This window comes from Ammospiza caudacuta, chromosome 3 (assembly GCF_027887145.1).
Source record: "Ammospiza caudacuta isolate bAmmCau1 chromosome 3, bAmmCau1.pri, whole genome shotgun sequence".
Classification (NCBI taxonomy): Eukaryota; Metazoa; Chordata; class Aves; order Passeriformes; family Passerellidae; genus Ammospiza; species Ammospiza caudacuta.
The window spans coordinates 7,797,501-7,814,552 of NC_080595.1; the positions used below are offsets into that span (position 1 = coordinate 7,797,501).

The 17,052-nt window shown below is 39.2% G+C and overlaps 1 protein-coding gene across 2 annotated transcripts in view; it reads left to right on the forward strand.

Annotated features, from left to right (window-relative positions):
• NVL (nuclear VCP like) overlaps window positions 1-14,562 on the forward strand; it is a 41,964-nt gene extending 27,402 nt beyond the window's left edge. The window contains exons 19-23 of one of the 2 annotated variants that reach the window (XM_058801782.1): window positions 2,687-2,793; window positions 6,561-6,637; window positions 8,073-8,161; window positions 11,871-11,941; window positions 13,689-14,562. In XM_058801782.1, the coding sequence (XP_058657765.1) occupies window positions 2,687-2,793; window positions 6,561-6,637; window positions 8,073-8,161; window positions 11,871-11,941; window positions 13,689-13,733 (389 nt within the window). In that variant the 3' untranslated portion in view covers window positions 13,734-14,562. The remainder of the gene's footprint in view (window positions 1-2,686; window positions 2,794-6,560; window positions 6,638-8,072; window positions 8,162-11,870; window positions 11,942-13,688) is intronic. The other variant, XM_058801783.1, reaches the window with a different exon arrangement.
• The last annotated feature ends 2,490 nt before the right edge of the window (window positions 14,563-17,052 follow it).

Below are 17,052 nucleotides of genomic sequence, written 5' to 3' on the forward strand. Positions count from 1 at the left end.
TAATGACCACTTCAGAAAGACAGGAAATTATTAGCATTTCTCCCAGTAGAAATATATTCTGTCTGTGAGACAACTGCTTGGAAAAGGAGTGCTGTGTTTCATCACATTTCCATCCTTCACTTTCCTTCCAGCTTGAGGAATAATAATAGGCTTGGAAAGAGGTATCTGCAATAACTGCCTTAATTTCATTAAAATGGTAAATGTATCTAAAATGAGTTGACTCTCTTCTGTTTAGATAAGTTTTAAGATAATAGATATGGAGGGAGTGCTGTGATTTACCAGGGTGGAATGCTTTGAAATTCCTTCAAGGGGTACCTTGTTCAGTTCTTTTAAATGGATATGAATGCATCTAATGAGTGAGTTTGTCCACTGAGTAAATATTAATTTTCTGGGTTATGTGATGAGTTTTCAAGAACTTGAGGCCCAGATCTGAACCAGAAGAATGAAATGAGTTGATTCATAAGGAGATGAGGAGTGTAGCTCTGTGTTTGAGACTTTGGTGTGGTCTTGTTGCTGAAACCACCATTACTGCAGCTTATCTGGTTCTGTCAGTTGTGGTAACTTTTGGAATGTAGGCAGTGTGATAATTTCCATACAAAAAGGTGAATGCAGCTTCTTCATATTGTTGGACAAATAGCAAGTACCATGTTGTCAGTGTGCAGAATGGAAACTGTGTTTTCCATAGCAAGCTTAATATTTTTAAATATTATTTAATAGTTTATTTTTGGAACATTAGAATGGGGAAATCAGCAAGTGCCTGGTGGTGTAATGCAGGCCCTATTGAGAGTATTTGTTTTGGTGTTTGTAACAGATCCTTTGAGTGCACTTTGCCATCTCCTGTTAATAATAATGTGATAAGGAACACAGGAACAGGAAAGTGCACTTGTGTCAAAAGCAAGACAAAGTGTCATCTGGAACAATGCACAGATGTATAAATAAGATGTTTCTGTCTGTGCCTGCCATGGCAAGGATTCTGTTTAACTCTTGTTTCATCTGGTCTTGATTAAATTAATACAAGTAATTCCTTTTTTTTTTTCCCCTCACCATTCTCATCACATTAGCATCTACATGAGCTGATTTTTCTTCCATAGATGTTTCTGCCCATGACTGCTGTATCCTAGGGGGGGGGAAAGCTTTTTTCCAATAAAAAGATAACAGAGTTGTCCTCTAAGCATAACTGAGAGAGCAACTTGAACAAAACCATGCCCATCTTTAAAAAGTGGATCAAGACCATACTGTGGTAGGATCAGGCACTTCAAGTGTTGACAGAGTTAAGCAGACATTTTTCATTTGCAAAAAAGTGATAGTTTAACTTCCCTGCTACTGTTTTGGGGCTTGGGTGGTGTCTGTCACTGCACAGTAAAGATTAGCAGCTTCACTTCTTGCAGTCCTTCACCTTTAATGTACAGGAATGCAGTAATTTGTCTGTGAGCTCTGTTCTGTCAGGAGGGCAGAGCCAGTGCAGGCTGTTGGCAGCTTCATTGGGAGGCCTTGATAATTTCCAGCTTCAGACTGAGATGGAATCATCAACTGTCACTTTAGGGAGAGGTTCTTGCAGTAACTATTATTTATATACTTTCAAATAGGCTGTCATAGTAAAAATGTAGATTTCTTTATATCTTCTGTGAGTGCTTCTGTGACTTTGCTGCTCACATTACTGTGGCATGAGGGACATCAGAGAGTTACAGAATCATTTAGGTTGGAAAAGACCTCAGAGATAGTGGAGTTAACCCATCACTAAACCTCAAGTGTCCCCAGGTGCCACATCTGCAGGTCTTTTCAGTACCTCCAGGGATGGTGACTCCACAGAATTCCTTAGTGAAACAGATTAATACCATTATTGGGTTTTGGTAGATAGGGAAATGGGGCATCCAGAAGCATTGAGAAACATCTTGCAGGCAGTTTGTGCTGAAACACAGACAGGAACTGAGGCTTTTCCAGCTTATATGCCCTGTCTGTATCTCTTGTTATACAAATAGTCAGTATTTACATCCTGACTGACTTTGTGTACATTTGGTATCACAGCCTGTGGTGTTAAAAGGCAGCTGCACATTTCTGTTACTCTTAAGCTTTGAATGGTTTTCTAGAAACATTTGTGATAATTTTTGTTTTCTTGTTTCTCCACACATAATAAATTTGGAGTCTGTAGCTCTCCCTGGGTAACTAATTGTGTACTTTGCAGCTATTTTTGGTATTTTCCTGGGTTTCCTGTTTCACCATTCAGATAACCATGATGTAATAGAAATACAAATGACCAATAAAATTAAGTTTGCATATGGATGGTTGTGATTGGCCCTGTGTGCTTGTTATGCTTGGCTTATCATTGTCCCTTTGGGTAGAGTTCCTTCCAGTAGAAGAAACTGCTAATAATTAATGTGGAGTTCCTCAGCAAAAATGTTCTAATTCTGTATTGCCAAATATAGAATTGTCCTCTTATGTGAAGAGATGAAACTGGTATTTATGAGCCATCATTGATCAGCTGTGGCTTAATTTTACTGGCTGTTAGAGACTTGTTGACAAAAATGAAACTTTTTCATAAAGCTCAGAGCTTTAAATGCATGTGCATGACACAAATCCTTCTTTGAGTCTTGGGACAAACATGCATGTATTCCTTGTCATGTGCAGATATTCCTAAAGGTGCAACTCATTTCTGGATTAATTATTTTCTCTTTTTCCTCTCCCTAAGATATCATTGACCCAGCTATCCTGAGGCCTGGTAGGCTGGATAAAACACTCTATGTGGGTTTGCCACCACCTGCAGATCGACTTGCTATTCTAAAAACCATCACCAAAGTGAGTATTTGGAATATATCCTTCATTTTGAAGCTTGGTGGAATGCTGTAAGACAAATTAAATGTTACAAAAAATGCAGGATCCTGTCTCACTTTCAGCTATTCCATGAGGTCATAAAAATAAACCCTGAGCCCATCTGCTGTTAAATTTGCTCTGGGACTGCAAGGGGCTGATGAATCTTGGGTAAAGCAAACCTGTTAAACACAGAAGTTGCTGCCTTGATAGTCACAGCTTGAACAGATTTAATTAGAAGATTCCTATCAGAGTGAGTAATGGGCCTGGACGTGTTTTGTAAGCTTTTTTTGGGGGGTTCCAGACATTCAGCAGAATGATTCACAAGCTCCATCTATGCTTGCTCAACAGTAGTTGTGACACCTAATTTGCTTTAGGATGAAAAGGAGCTTGTGATGATTGAGGTTGTGTGTTAAAGTAAATGTGAAAATGTACAATCTGTGCCTTCATGGGTCCTTCCTGTGGTGGACAGCACAATCTGCCACTTCAGACACTTGGATTATAGAATTCTGGGAGTGTTTCTCCAGGTAGGGCACAGCAGGAATCAAGGCCTTAAAAAGAACATAAAAAGCATAATAATTACTTGGGTATTTCCTACTTTTTCAGTAGATCAACATTGATTTTTCAGACCAGGTGTTCTGTCAGATCTTGATTTGAGCTGCAAAGGAGACAAAGTCTTTGCTCTAGAGGAAAGACAGCATTATGAGAAGTCTGGCAAAAATTGTTTAGTGTATTTGTAATAAGGGATAACCAGACTTGTGGACTTGTGTAACCTTAAAGTTGTGGTGTACAGGCAATAGTTGATTCAGAATTCAGAAAGTGAGAACTTGTTCCAGCCTGTTCTTTCATGCCAAAATGGATGTTCACAGGGTGACCTCTCATTACAAATTCAGGATGTTAGACTTTCCTTCATTTGTTCTGTGCTTTGCTTCATGGATGAAAATAGATTGAGTATTCCCCTATTTGCTATTTGTAGACAAGTTTGTTATTTCTAAGTTTTACAGAAATACTTCAGTTCATACTTTTTACAACCCTGTTCTTAATGTCCTTCATGAGATGTTGAGAGGAATTGAGTGTCACATCTCTGAATACTGTAAGGAATCACAATTTTTATTTTACCAGATTTATTTTCACAGGTAATTAGGCTTGTAGGGGAATAGTGTAGCAGAGCTTGGTGCTTTGCTGCCTTCCCTGGAGCAGAGGTGGCATTAAACAGAGCTGATTTCTGTCACTCTCACAGCCACACCAAGGTACAGGAACCCCCCTGGCAAGGGCAGGATCACTCATGGGCAACTCTGAGCACAAGGAACTGTACTGAGTCCTCACTTCATCTCTGGCTTCCTCTTGTGTGTCAGTGACCAGCTGGCTGCTGGGGAGAACTGTTTGAGTTTCCCATCAGGAATCAAACTCAGATTTGCATTTACTGCCATAAATGCTGGGCGAGGTCGCTGGAAGGTGTCTTTGCTCCCTTCTCCTGGGAATCTTTGTGCCTACAATCCTGTCTTCCTGTTGGGATAACACCAAGAGGAGTGGCAGTGGGATGTGGTAACCCTGTTATTATCCCACTGCCAGAATATTTTTGTCTTCTGCTGACATCAGCTTTGATGTGAACTTATCTGCTTGTGGGCTTTCCTGACAGCAGGAATACCTTGCACAGTGTTTGTCAGCTTGGTTTCTGTGGATCCCCTCACTGGTTATCATGTTGTTTATCTTCCTTTTTGGAATGCAAGATGCTTTCATGCATGCTTAACTCACACTAGTCTGGCTATTTTGATTACAAATCCTTGTGGTGAATGAGGAGTTAACTCCTACACATCTTTAAAGATTTATCTGAAAGAAGAACATGGAGTAGGAAGAGGGGAAAATGTTTTAAATTAATTGAAATGCTTTAATTTTTGTCAGATTTCATCCATGCATTCTAGGTGAGGAAGTGTGAAAAATTTGAGAACATATTTGCTCAAGGCCAGAGAAAACAAAATGTTTGGTGCAGATGTGAGTGGCTTCTGAATGCTGGCATGCATTCCCAGAAATCTCCTAGGAATACATGCACAGCATGTGGAAACTGAATCCTTGCTGAGTGAAAACATGGATGCTTGGAAAGGCAGCATGAGGGGCAGAAAAGGGACTTGGGGGGAGGAACAGGCTGTCAGGAAGACAGCCTAAATGTGGTTGTGAAAGACTTTTATTTCAGTTAACTTGTACAAATCAGCCATTCCCAATTATGCACATGATGCAAGAGAAGCCTGCCTCCACATGTTTCAGGTACTGCTGCACTTAAACATTCCTGGAAGCTGCATCAAGCTCCTCTGCTGCACAGAGCTGGGCTCCAGAGCAGGGAGAGCAAAAAATGCCAAAAAAAAAGTTTAATCTATTGTATTTGCTCCACAAAACAATAGGTTAAACATTTATTTTTAGCAGAGAAGGCATCTCTCTGGCTTGCAGTTTCCTATAAGAATTACTAAAGTATCCCATATGAAGTTGTAACCTTGTTTCCAGGTTAAAGTCTCTCCTTTCCGGATGTTTTCAAATCAGGCTGCTCCTTTTTCTTTTTGTTGTGGTGTTATTCTGGATTTTTTCCCTTTCTAGCTGTTAAAGATTCATTCAAGATTGTTTCCTTACTCTGCCTAGTCCTTGACTGTTCCACTGTCTGTTAGGCATTCAAGTATTTTAACTTGCCAGGTTAAATACACATTTTATTTTTGTGTATTTATAAAATACACATTTTATTTTTTTCTCTTGAAGGTATTGTAGGTATGCAGAATATTAGTTCCTCTGAAGGAGTCAGAAAATATTTATGTGAATTTGTGCATTTCTGTCAAATGAGAAACATATCATTTTATCCTAAAAGTGTTATTTTCTGTCAAAACTCAGATATTGTTTGATCAAAGAGACATCTTGAATCTCTGTACTATCATGATAATCCTTTACTGTTGTCTAAGGATAACAGGAGGATCTCCAACATCTTACAGTGTTTGGAAATTTTGTTGGCTAGTTTCAAATACCATTTGAAATTGAAATATCATTTAAGACTTTTGCTGTTGGAAATGCAAAAAAAAATAACAAAAGAAACCACTTCTGGAATCTTTGTGGAGGAAGCAGTAATAATATGGAAAAGTAGTGTCCAAAAATCTACAGTATATCTAAACTCCTATGAAACCTAAATGGAAAACTTCTAAGTTTGAAAATCTATATCCAGAATATAAAAGATAGACAATTAATTTAGTCTTAAATGTGATAAGACTAAACTGCCATGCCTGTTGCTTAGCTGTTTGATTTCAACACCCAGTAAAACCAGAGGAAGTTCAGCTAAACAAGCTGCTGAAGCAACCAACCATTATTAAAAATAAGCCCACATATGGAATAAAGTTGTTGTTACAATGCCCTGGGGCAGGCTGGCCACAATTTCCTTAGAGAAAATCTAATCTGTGGGTGGCAAGTTAAAATTCACCATTGCTTAACATTTCCTAATTAAATGGTTTTAAGGCTGATTCTCCTTCTTGCCAGTTTGAGGTTAAAAATATTTATATTTGTGGATATTGCAGGAATCTTGTCAGATACTTATATGATTCCTGATTAAAGAAACTTCATCACTTCAGGGATGGTAGATGTAAAAGAAAAAAACTTTTCTTACCTTTTCTTTTTGAAAGATACCTATATGATTCCTGATTAAAGAAACTTCATCACTTCAGGGATGGTAGATGTAAAAGAAAAAAACTTTTCTTACTTTCTCTTTTTCTTTACCTCAACCCCTTCAGGATGGCACCAGGCCTCCCCTGGGCAGGGATGTGAGCCTGGAGGAAATTGCTTACAGTGAGCACTGTGATTGTTACACGTGAGTATCTTCCACTTTTGACTTTCACACTTCATGTGCAGTGCCAGCAGTCTTTGGTGCATGATCAGCTGTGTTTTGCTGGTATTATTAATAGGTTTTTTTAACTTTATAAACCTTTTCCCTTGTGGTTTTTTTTTTTTCCCAAGAAGTTGGTAGGAATATATGGATGCTAAATCTTCATCTGGAATAGTCTTCACATTGCAAATACAGAACAGTGGAGGCCTTTTGGTTTTCTTTGGTTTTATTTTATGATTCTTGCATCATCTGAGGAACAAAGAGCCCTCTTTAGGTTCTGGGCCCATACACAATGGTGATGAAAGCAAATTGGTGAAGCAGCCATAACCAGCTTGTTCTGTCACAGGGTTGAGAGCAATCTGTCTGACAAAGGATTGCTTTTATTCCCATTCCAGCTTTGGGAATAGCAAGGTGTGGCTTTAGGGAAAGCTTGATGACCATACCTGTCAGAATAATTTGCAGTTATGGTCCATAAAATTTAAAAAGCTTTAAGCTATTCAATAATTTAGTAATACTCAGTGTTTTTATGGAGCTCACAAAAGATAAAGTTTATGACAGGCTGCTTGCCACAATATTATTGGGAAAGATTAGTAATTTTTCTTTCTACACCTTTCACTCACTGGTTTATAGTCCAGAGATTTTTCTTCAGTGTGTGGAGGTTTTGGTTTGTTGGGTTTTTTTTTGTGGGTTTTTTGTTTGAGATGTTGTTGTTGGTTGTGGGTTTTTTGACGCTGGGTTTTTCCTTATTTTGAGTTTGGGGGTTTTATGTGTGTGGGTTTTTGTTGTGGGTTTTGATGTCTTTGGTTTTGTTTTATTTGGGGTTTTTGTTTTATCTGGTTGGGTTTCATTTTTGATGTTTAAATACTTTATGCCTAGTACCCCCAAATGAAGCATGGGGAGTTAATTTTGAAATTTTTTTGGATTCAATGACTTTCACCAGCTGAAAGGCATGTGAAAGCTGTTCCAGTTCCAGGAAACTGGAAAGAAATACTTAAACTGATCTCACCATGCTTTGTGGATACTATTAAGAGCATGTTTACTGTTGATGCAGCTTTGAGCAACTCTCTTTGTAACGCTGAGGGATTTCATTTGAATCTCTCATAAGATTTATTAAAAAAAGAAGTTATGTTCCCAAGAAGTGGCACAGTATTAATCAACCCTTTGCATTTTCAAAGATGCTGAATGGGAATTTAGCCTCTTCCCTTGTTCCTCATTAATTTCATCTTAATTTGTGGCTAAAATCTGAAGGTGAAGGTTGCAGACTGCATAATCATCAGGCCTTTTCCCAGTGTTCTTAAGATGAAATTTGGACAGCACAACCAAATTTTAATGTCATTTTTAGTTTCTTTCTATATGCCATCAGCAAACCAGCAATTTATCAGAAATTCATCTCCAAATAATCTGTTGTTTGTATCCCTAGAGGGGCAGACCTTTCAGCTCTGGTGCGTGAGGCTTCCATTTGTGCCTTGAGACAGGAAATGGCCCTGCAGAATACTCAAAGCAAAACAGGTAAGAGAGCTTTAAAAAGAAAATCTTAACTGATCAGTGACAAAGTAAATGGAATATCAAGTATTTAAAGTAGTTGAAAACAAGCATCAAGCTGTGAAAGCTGTACATCATTTATTGATTGACTTCTGAGCAAAACAAAAATTGAGTGACATAAGGGGAGGTAGGGGAAGGTACAGGAAAAATGGTTATGCCAGAAGTCAGCACAATTTTTTTTTTAAAAGAATTGAAGGTTTCAGCCTTAAAGAAAAGTTTCTGTTAAATGGTTATGTAACCTGATTATTTTCTAGACTAAATAATACACCTATGCCAATTTTCCCTGTCACTATCAGAGACTGTGTCACTGATGTATTTGGAGGAGGGTTGCAAACTGCACATTCCCTGATTTCCTACCTTTGGCACCCAGCTGTGTTGTGTAACTGAACAGGTACACCCAGCTCTGATGGACTTGGGAGAATCTGTGCCACTTTTGATCTTTGGTGCTTGGCTCATCAGTGCCTCTTGCCAGGACTTTAACAGGAAATTATGAATTGATTCAAGTACAATCTCTGCCCTTTCATTATCTGTCTGCACTGCTGCTTTAAGTTGTATTTTTGCGGGGATTTTTAAATTATAGATTGAAACTTTTATATAAAATGCCTGTTTAGATTTCCTCCCAGTAATTTTGTTTGTTATTTTATCTTTAAGCCAAAATGCAAAGCTAAGATGGAATTGTGACTTTTCAGATTATGTCCTCAGAAAATACTGTAGGCTTTCAGTATGCCCCTAATTTCTAAGAGCAGCACTGGTATTTTAATGGCTTTGAATGATTCTTTTTGATCTAGTACCTATCCAACCTTGTCTGGATTTTAGCAACAGTAGATTACCAGAGCACAGTGTCTGTATTCCCTGTTCTGAGCCCACAACCGTGTTCAGCTAGAGGAGGAAAAATCCCTGAGCTATCAAAACCTTCCCTGTTGTGTGACTTGGTTACCCATTTTGCTTGCTGTAGCTGGCTAAGACTCTTGGTTTGAGGTAGATATATCTGAGTTCATCCTGATCATTTTTATAATTGAATATAATTATTTTTATAAGTGAATATTCTGCTGTTCAGAATACAGCAGGCTTTATTCAAAACTGTCCATCCCTTGAATTCAGCCTTCACAGTTAGGATTGCAGCCTGAGCACTGAGTGTGTGAATGTGTAGGCAGCCAGCAAGTCCATAATACATGTACAGCTTGATTTGCATGCTTATAGCAGCTTGCTTGGGCTGACCTTGATTGGTATGAAAACATGTGAGGTGGTGTCTGATTTGAGACCCTGTTCATTTTTATCAAGATAAAGACTGGGGATTTTGTTCCTTCAGAGTTGGGCAGGACAAGCTCAGCTGCCTCCCCTCCCACGCTCTGCTTTGCTGAGTGTCCTCCTCAGTCACTCCTTTGCAATCAGGGCTGCTCCTCTCTCTTCTGGAGAAACTGTTGCAACTCCTTGCCATACCTGATGTTTTCCCTCTGGAATAAAGTCAGGGGTGTGGTTTTTTTAACACTTGGCAGTGGTTGGTTTGAAGGTGCTTTTAGAAAGTGAAATGTAAAGATATCCTTTTGGTGGTATTGCTTAGGAGAATTCAGCAATTCTACTGCTTATCTGCTGATCATGTTAGTCACTGTGGTCTGAGAATTGCCAGATACAGAAGTTTGTAGGGGAAATTCCTAACAATTGGGCAGATTTCCACTTTTACAACTGGGCAGATTTTCTCTTTTATGCAGCACCCCTGCATTTCCTCATCGTTGGGCCAGCACTGAATGCTCAGAAAGGTTCACTGTCATTTGCAAACTTGGAGTTTCACTTCTGCCTCCCTTCTCCAGACCACTGAGGATGGTGCATAAAAGTGGTTTCAGCAGCACTGCAGAGTGAGACCCACCCTGCTGCAGCAGTTCTGCAGTTTCTCTCAGGCTCCTCAGAAACTCTGCAGCACCATGTGCTCCTGGTGACTTCTTCCCATTGATATTTTAGGTGACCTGTTGAGCTTAATCTTGTGTATTTATTTCAAACAGATCCAGTTACACAGAATGTACAGGATATGAGAAATAGAGAGAGAGAGCCTTACTCCTGTTTCAGCTGCAGTGACAAATACACACCTTCTAAACCATGATCCTTTTTGTACATTTTTGTAAGAGACAGCCAGTGGTCCCACATCACCTGCAGTCTGTAGGGCTGATCCTAAGCAGAGAATCTATGAGACTTTTTGTTAGAGCAGTTAAGAGCAAGTGTGGTTTAGCAAGTGAGAAGAAAGTTTTGCATCTTTGCAATTGAATTTGAAAAGCAAGGTCTAGTCCTTGTTTGATAGGAACCATGTATTCCTCACTCAGCTATGTAAACAGGAAAACTCCAATTTCATATTTAGAGTTGCAAGTACATTGTCTTATTTTTAAAAGATTGTACTTGTTTATATACTTCATTATTTTAATTTAACAATATAAATGCTTTTAAATAATAAAATATTTGTACCTACTTATTCAGACTAAATGGTTTGTTCATCAGAAATCAAGGCAAAGTGTGTTAAAGCAAGTAGCCAAGGTCTAGATTATTCACAGCTACATTTTCTACATGGTCAAGCTTTGGACAAGCTTTTATCACATAATAAGCATGAAGCAGTCTGACTTAACCTGCAGTGAGAGATCAGCTAGCAGATTTTCTCTCTCCCTGTAGCCTTGTCACAGTTTGATTAAAAATTACATGCCTAAAAACAAAAGTGAAAGCAAAATTAAATTCTCCTGTCTTTATTGTTTTATGGAGTTTTAATGATTCAGTCTAAAAGTCATCTGTCTTCTGGGAAAGTCCCAATTTGAATGTTTTTCTTACTGTAAATAGCATTTCCTTCAGGTAATAACAACTGTAGGCTATTTGCTCTTCTCCTTAATACCTTAGGCAAGGTATATTTCATGTTTGATTTAGTATCTTCCATTTGCTTTTTAGTCTTTTACTCTATCAGCAGAATATTTTTGTTTAACTAGGACTCAAAATAGATTAATGTTAAGAGTTTTTTGATGTTGGGACATCCCATTTAATGTGGCAGAGGTGGAAATAAAAGCAATAATCATCCTAATGAAAGAGATTAAAAGAATGCACCAAACAAGACTACAATTTGTATTTCTGACATATCTGGTACCTGTGCACAGTGCTAGCTGGTAATTATTTATGTAGTGGCATCTTAGGATTTTTAAATCCAGATTAAACAAGGTACTTCCTTGTGAGAGCAGAGGAACCTATGACTTATTTGATGTATGCTTATGTTCTAACATACTAAGAAAACCTGTTCAAAAGGTTATTATTAGGAATAATTACTGTGGAGAGCTGCATTAAGGTCAAAAAGGCAATTTGCATAAACTTAAACACAGGGAGTTGTAGCAGTGAAAGCTTTCATCACTTCTGTGCAATGCCAGATAAAGCAATGATATAAAGCCAATTACTTAGAAATTGAGTAGAATTAGAATGATAGCAAAATGTTTTCTAGATACTTCTTAAATAACAGGGAAGTTTAATATTGAATTTATGTTAAAAAAAAAAAAAAAGCTCAGAAGTAGAAGTAGCAGAATTTGAGGGATTCACTTCCAGAAAGGCTATGGGAATTCAGGTAGTTAGGTTTCATGAATGCTGCCTTGAAATACATGCAACAGTCACTTGTTGTCACTTGTCTGCAATTTCAGTCATTTATCATGCTTTGTTCTTTAAGCAGAAATCAAGATTTCTCGTAAACACTTTGAAGAAGCTTTCAGGAAAGTGAAGTCTTCAGTGTCCAAACAGGTAAGGTAAAATTCCAGTATGTAAAGCTCATTACTCCCTTGGGAAGGAGACTGCTGATGCTGGAGGCTGCTGGGAATGGTTAAGGTGGATTTCCATCTGACACTGCCTCATTCTGCATTAAACAAACCTGATGTTTGTGTTAAGGTCAAAATTAAAGGCTCCCTTTTCAGCTGCAGATGGTGCACTGTGTGCAGATGGCTCACCAGGTTATCAAGGTTATTTTTTACTGTGGTGCCTTGGACTTCACTGACATTCCCAGATTGATTATTAACCTGGCCCTGAGCTCTTATGTCTGCTGAGCTTTCAGTGTAAAGTCAAGGCCTTCAGTGTGCACCACATCCTGCCACAACTTTTCCTCCCCTGTGATGATCACACACAAAGATGCTCAGATGTACAAGAGATGTAAATTTGAGATGGGACACAAAACACACTTTATGATTTCAGTTATTTCTTATCACTCTTTTCATTATTTGGATTTGTCAAGGAAGTTTGTTGCAAATGTTTCCTTATGCCCTTTTCCTTTTAATGACTGAAAGGAAAGCAGTTCAGTCATGTTAATTACTATAATTTTGAAGTTAATATATAGGAATTGCTTTTATTGCAGAGCTTATGTCTAGGTCTCCATGTCTTGCCAAGAGTGTGCTGTACTGCAGCCAGAATACAATAATGTATTCACATGTAGCACTAGCCAGAGAAGTTAGTAAACTATTTCCATTCCTTTCATTTTTATTGTATTTTGGTGGTCAGTGACCTTTCATAAAATTAAAAGTAATCTGTGGCTCCCAGAACCTTTAAAGATGATATTGGCTGTTGTTTTCCCTTTGCTAATCACTAAACAAACACCCACAAAAATTTAAAACATCTCCTCTAGCATGGCAATGACAGTTAAGTATTAGAACATATTCCTTCTGGTTAACAAAAAATGTTATTCTGCATCTCAAAGGCAGCTTAAATATCACATATCTGAGAGTCCTATAATTTCAATTATAGGAGAGGGCAATTCTGAAGACTTGTCAGTTAGGTATTTTGAAATATCTTTTGCAATACAAGACACTTATCTCCCATTTCCAGCTGCTACTTCCTATGTGCTAGACAAATTCAGTCTGACAAAAACTACAGACTTTGCTATGACACTGGCAAATTTTTAAAAAAGGCAAAAAAGCTGCATCTTACTGGTCTAGTGCACCTAACTCTTATATCTCATACACATCTGGTTTTGGTTTAATTGGTTGACTCATGGTAAACTAAAAAAATCTTTAAGCTGTGGGCAGACATCACCTTCTGAAGTCAGACATTTCAGTGGGAGTATTCTGCTCCTCAGAGCTCTCATTTTGAGTGACCAGTGAAAGGGTTAAGGAACAGCAAAGGCTGATCCTGTCTGTTCATGGTGCAGAACTAGAGGGGAGAGGAAAGTGCCAATTCAGCAGCTCCTGTGGTGAGGAGGGCAGTGCCTCCTCAGTGGAGCTGCCATCTAACCCAGCATGGCAACAGGAACTGTAAGAACCTGCCTGAGGCCTCTGGGAATTACACACCAGTGTAATTCTCCCTGGACAGCCTCATTTGTGAGCCAGGGTAGTGGAGGTTTGCCTTCTTTAGGTTTTTGTTTGTAAATGTTTTAAAATGCAGCTAGTGACTCACAGAGCTGGTTTGTTTCACTTGCTTAAATAATACACAAAGTCACTTTTAAATAATGTGTAATTTTTTACCATTGTCTGAGGTATTTTTCCTCTTCTCTTGGCACTGTTAGGATCAAATAATGTATGAAGAGCTGCAGAAGTCACTGTGCAGGTGATACATTTGGACAATTCCCAAAAGAGACTCTACACTGGTGAAGAGTTCTGCAGTGCCTGTTTTCAAGAGGCAAGTTGGAAAGAAGCTGTACTAAATCTCTCTCAACTTTTTATACCTGAAAAAATGATCATCACAACCTACTGCTCCAAAGCATCCTTAATTTAACTGTCTCCAGAATAAAAGATACAATACATGCTTCCTTCTTAGAACCATTTACATTTTCCAGATGAATGCTTTTAGTGTTAAAAAGCTAACACCATTCTGATCTATTTGGTGCCCTGAATCAGAAATCCCTGAGGCACAGGCCAACCCTTCCAGGTGCTTACACTGCTCAAACAGCTGTTTTCAACCACCACAGAAAATTGCTGTTTTCCAGAGCAAGGACACTGAAAGAAGCTGTGAAAGTAGGCTGGGAAAGTGCTGCACTGGATGTTATCACACCATTAATCATGTATTTTCCAAGGACAGTGACACATGAGTGTGCCAGCTACTCTGAGCTGCTCACAGCTTCCTTCCACCTCAGCAAAATAAACTGCCCACAGATGGCAGGCTGGGAGGGTTATCTAGGATAGAGTAAAGTTTGGAAATGGAAAAGTGCTATGATACTATGATTCAACCTAGGAAACATTCGAGTTAAGAGGTACTTAACAAGTTGGTGCTTAATTATTTTGCTTAAACAGATAAATTTTCAAAATTGGGAAGCTTCAGTGGTTTGTCTTAACTTGGATAAGCGACAGATTATGAAACCTGCAAGCCTTCAGGGAAAAACCCCAGTGAAATAGTTTTTGTAAGCAACACTTAGTCTCCTACTTGAATTCATTTAAACAAATACCCTGAATAACCAGATCTAACTTTAAGACTGACCTTACATCTTAAATTCTTCTCAGAATTGCCAGCTAACAAGAAATCTTGCTGCACCTTTTTACCCAAAGGTACATGTTTGAAGGCTATCAGATGTAACTTAGCACCACAGACTTGCATTTTAAAAATACTGATGATCATGGCAGCTTGTTCTTACCACTGAGATTTTTGTTCAACATGGGATGACATTCCCTCCCTCTCCCAGGGAAGTTGGTGCCTGAGTGACTCAAATCCTGACTCATCACACTAACAAATTAAGTCCCTGGATATAAAGCAGATGCTGATGATGTGCCTCAGCTTTTAATTGTAAATCAGACTTGAAGCTTCAGCTATGATTCCCAGAAATCCAGGATGAAGCATCATCATTTTCAATCAATACCAGGTTGGGAGGAAACCTCAGTGATCAATGATCATCTGGTTCAAGCTTTCTTGGCAAAAAGCACAGTCTAGACATGATGGGCCAGCACCCTGTCCAGCTGAACCTTACAAGTGTCTGTCATTGGGGAATCCACCACTGCCCTGGAGAGATTTTTCACAATAACTTTCAACTACTGGAATAGTTTTTCCTCATTTCCAGTTGGAAGCAGCCCTTACTCCTCATGTTTTCCATGTCACCCCTGTAAAAAGGGAATCTCCCTCCATCTTTGTAACCACCCCTGGAACATGGTGCTGAGTTCTCTCTAAGCTTCATTTTCTCAAGGCTGCACAAACACAGTTCTCTCAGTATTAGCTAATAATACTACAACAGTATAATAATAATAATGATACACCCAATTCATTTGAGTGGAACAAGAATAAGTGATTTATGGATATACAGAGAAGATTCCTGCCACCATACTTGATAGCTGCAGATGATGACTTTAAGCAGGAGTAGAGTCCTCAAGTCCTGGCATATCCACCTGAGAATTTTCCTTTCCTTTTATGATGATATTCCTGTGTGTGTATGTATGGAGCAAAAAAGCAAAGTAGGGCTGGAAAGGCAAGAGAAGGGAGGAAATGCTACCAAGGTGTAGGGGGATAGAATATAAGAAAATAAAGACAGTGTAGAAAGTAATCTCACCCCTAAGGAGCTGCAGCTGGGCCAATTATCAAAGTTTAGGAACAGACCTGACTTTACCAGGCCACAGCTGTAACCAGTGAGAAGAAGATGCTATAAAAGAGTGGGGTGGGTGGGTGAGATGGGAATTGGGGTCAGTGGCTGCTTTGTGGAGAAGAAAGAGTCAGTGCTCTGAGAAGCTGACCATGAGAAACACCAGGAAGGTGTGAAACTTGTGATAAGGAGCCAGCAGCATGGAACCCCTGCAATAAGATGACAACATCAAGGAGCAGTAATAGCACTACAGTCTTGTCAAAAGTACCAGCACAAAACAGGTTTATTATTCAAGGTGTCTCATGATCAGGTGATAGAAGAAGAAGAAGGGTGCAGGAGGGTTTGAATGCACAAGAAAATCTGAAGTTAAGCTGGAAGGACAAAAAGCAAGGTTGGTCAAGTGTCCATATCCTGTGTGCTTACCTCAGCTGGGCTCCATGTGCAGCAAGGAGCAGGCAGGGTAGGCAGCTGAATTCCATTTGCCTGCTCACACATGAGTGTTGCACCCACACTGCTCCTTGTGGGAAATTCTGCTATAGTATGTATCACTAAAACAACAATGGTCCTTTGTACACAGAAAATGGGAACTGCTTTAAGGAAGGAGCCTTTTCACCCAATAGAGACAAATATTTTGTTCTGCATAGGCAGCTACCGCCCCTCCTAGCAGACATGCCTCGAGGTTTTGCCTCCAGTCATCTTGTTTCTGTTGTGACAAGATCAAGAAATTGTTCATCATGCCATTCTCCTCTCCCTTTTCCTGAGGCTAGCAACATATCAAAACCACAAGAATGAGCCTGTCCCAGAGCACAGTAGGTGCTAACAGAAGCATGGATGGGGGCAGAGGCAGTGCAGAGCACTGTCAAAAAGAGAAAAGAAAAATGCTGTCTTCATTCTTGGCTCAGTAGCAAACTTTTTCCACATCTCTGTTCTGACTAAAGTCTTGTATCCCACTGCAAGTTTGACTGTGAAATAGAAAATTTGCTAGAGAAAAGATATTGCATGGAGTTGCAGGTTGCTGTGCCAGGCAGACCCACATGATTCAGACACACCTATTTATCAGATTGCTTTCCTAGGACCTTGCAGAAGCAATGCTGGCAGACCCAGAAGTGCCTCCTGTGCCTTGCAATGAGCAAGCTAAACAGCAGAACTTGCTTTGCTCTAAGTCTTTTGAGACTTCCAAATTAAAGAGCAGTTTCCAAAAGCTGTGCCAAACTACTTACACAAGGTTGTTGCTTCAAAGTCACTTTCCTCCTCTTAGTCCAACAGCAGGGCAGCCTGCAGTCTGTAGCACTGATGTTATCACTGCTGAACCTCATCATTAAATAAGGAACAAACATCTTCAAGCTCTGCTGTGGCATGCCACTGCATC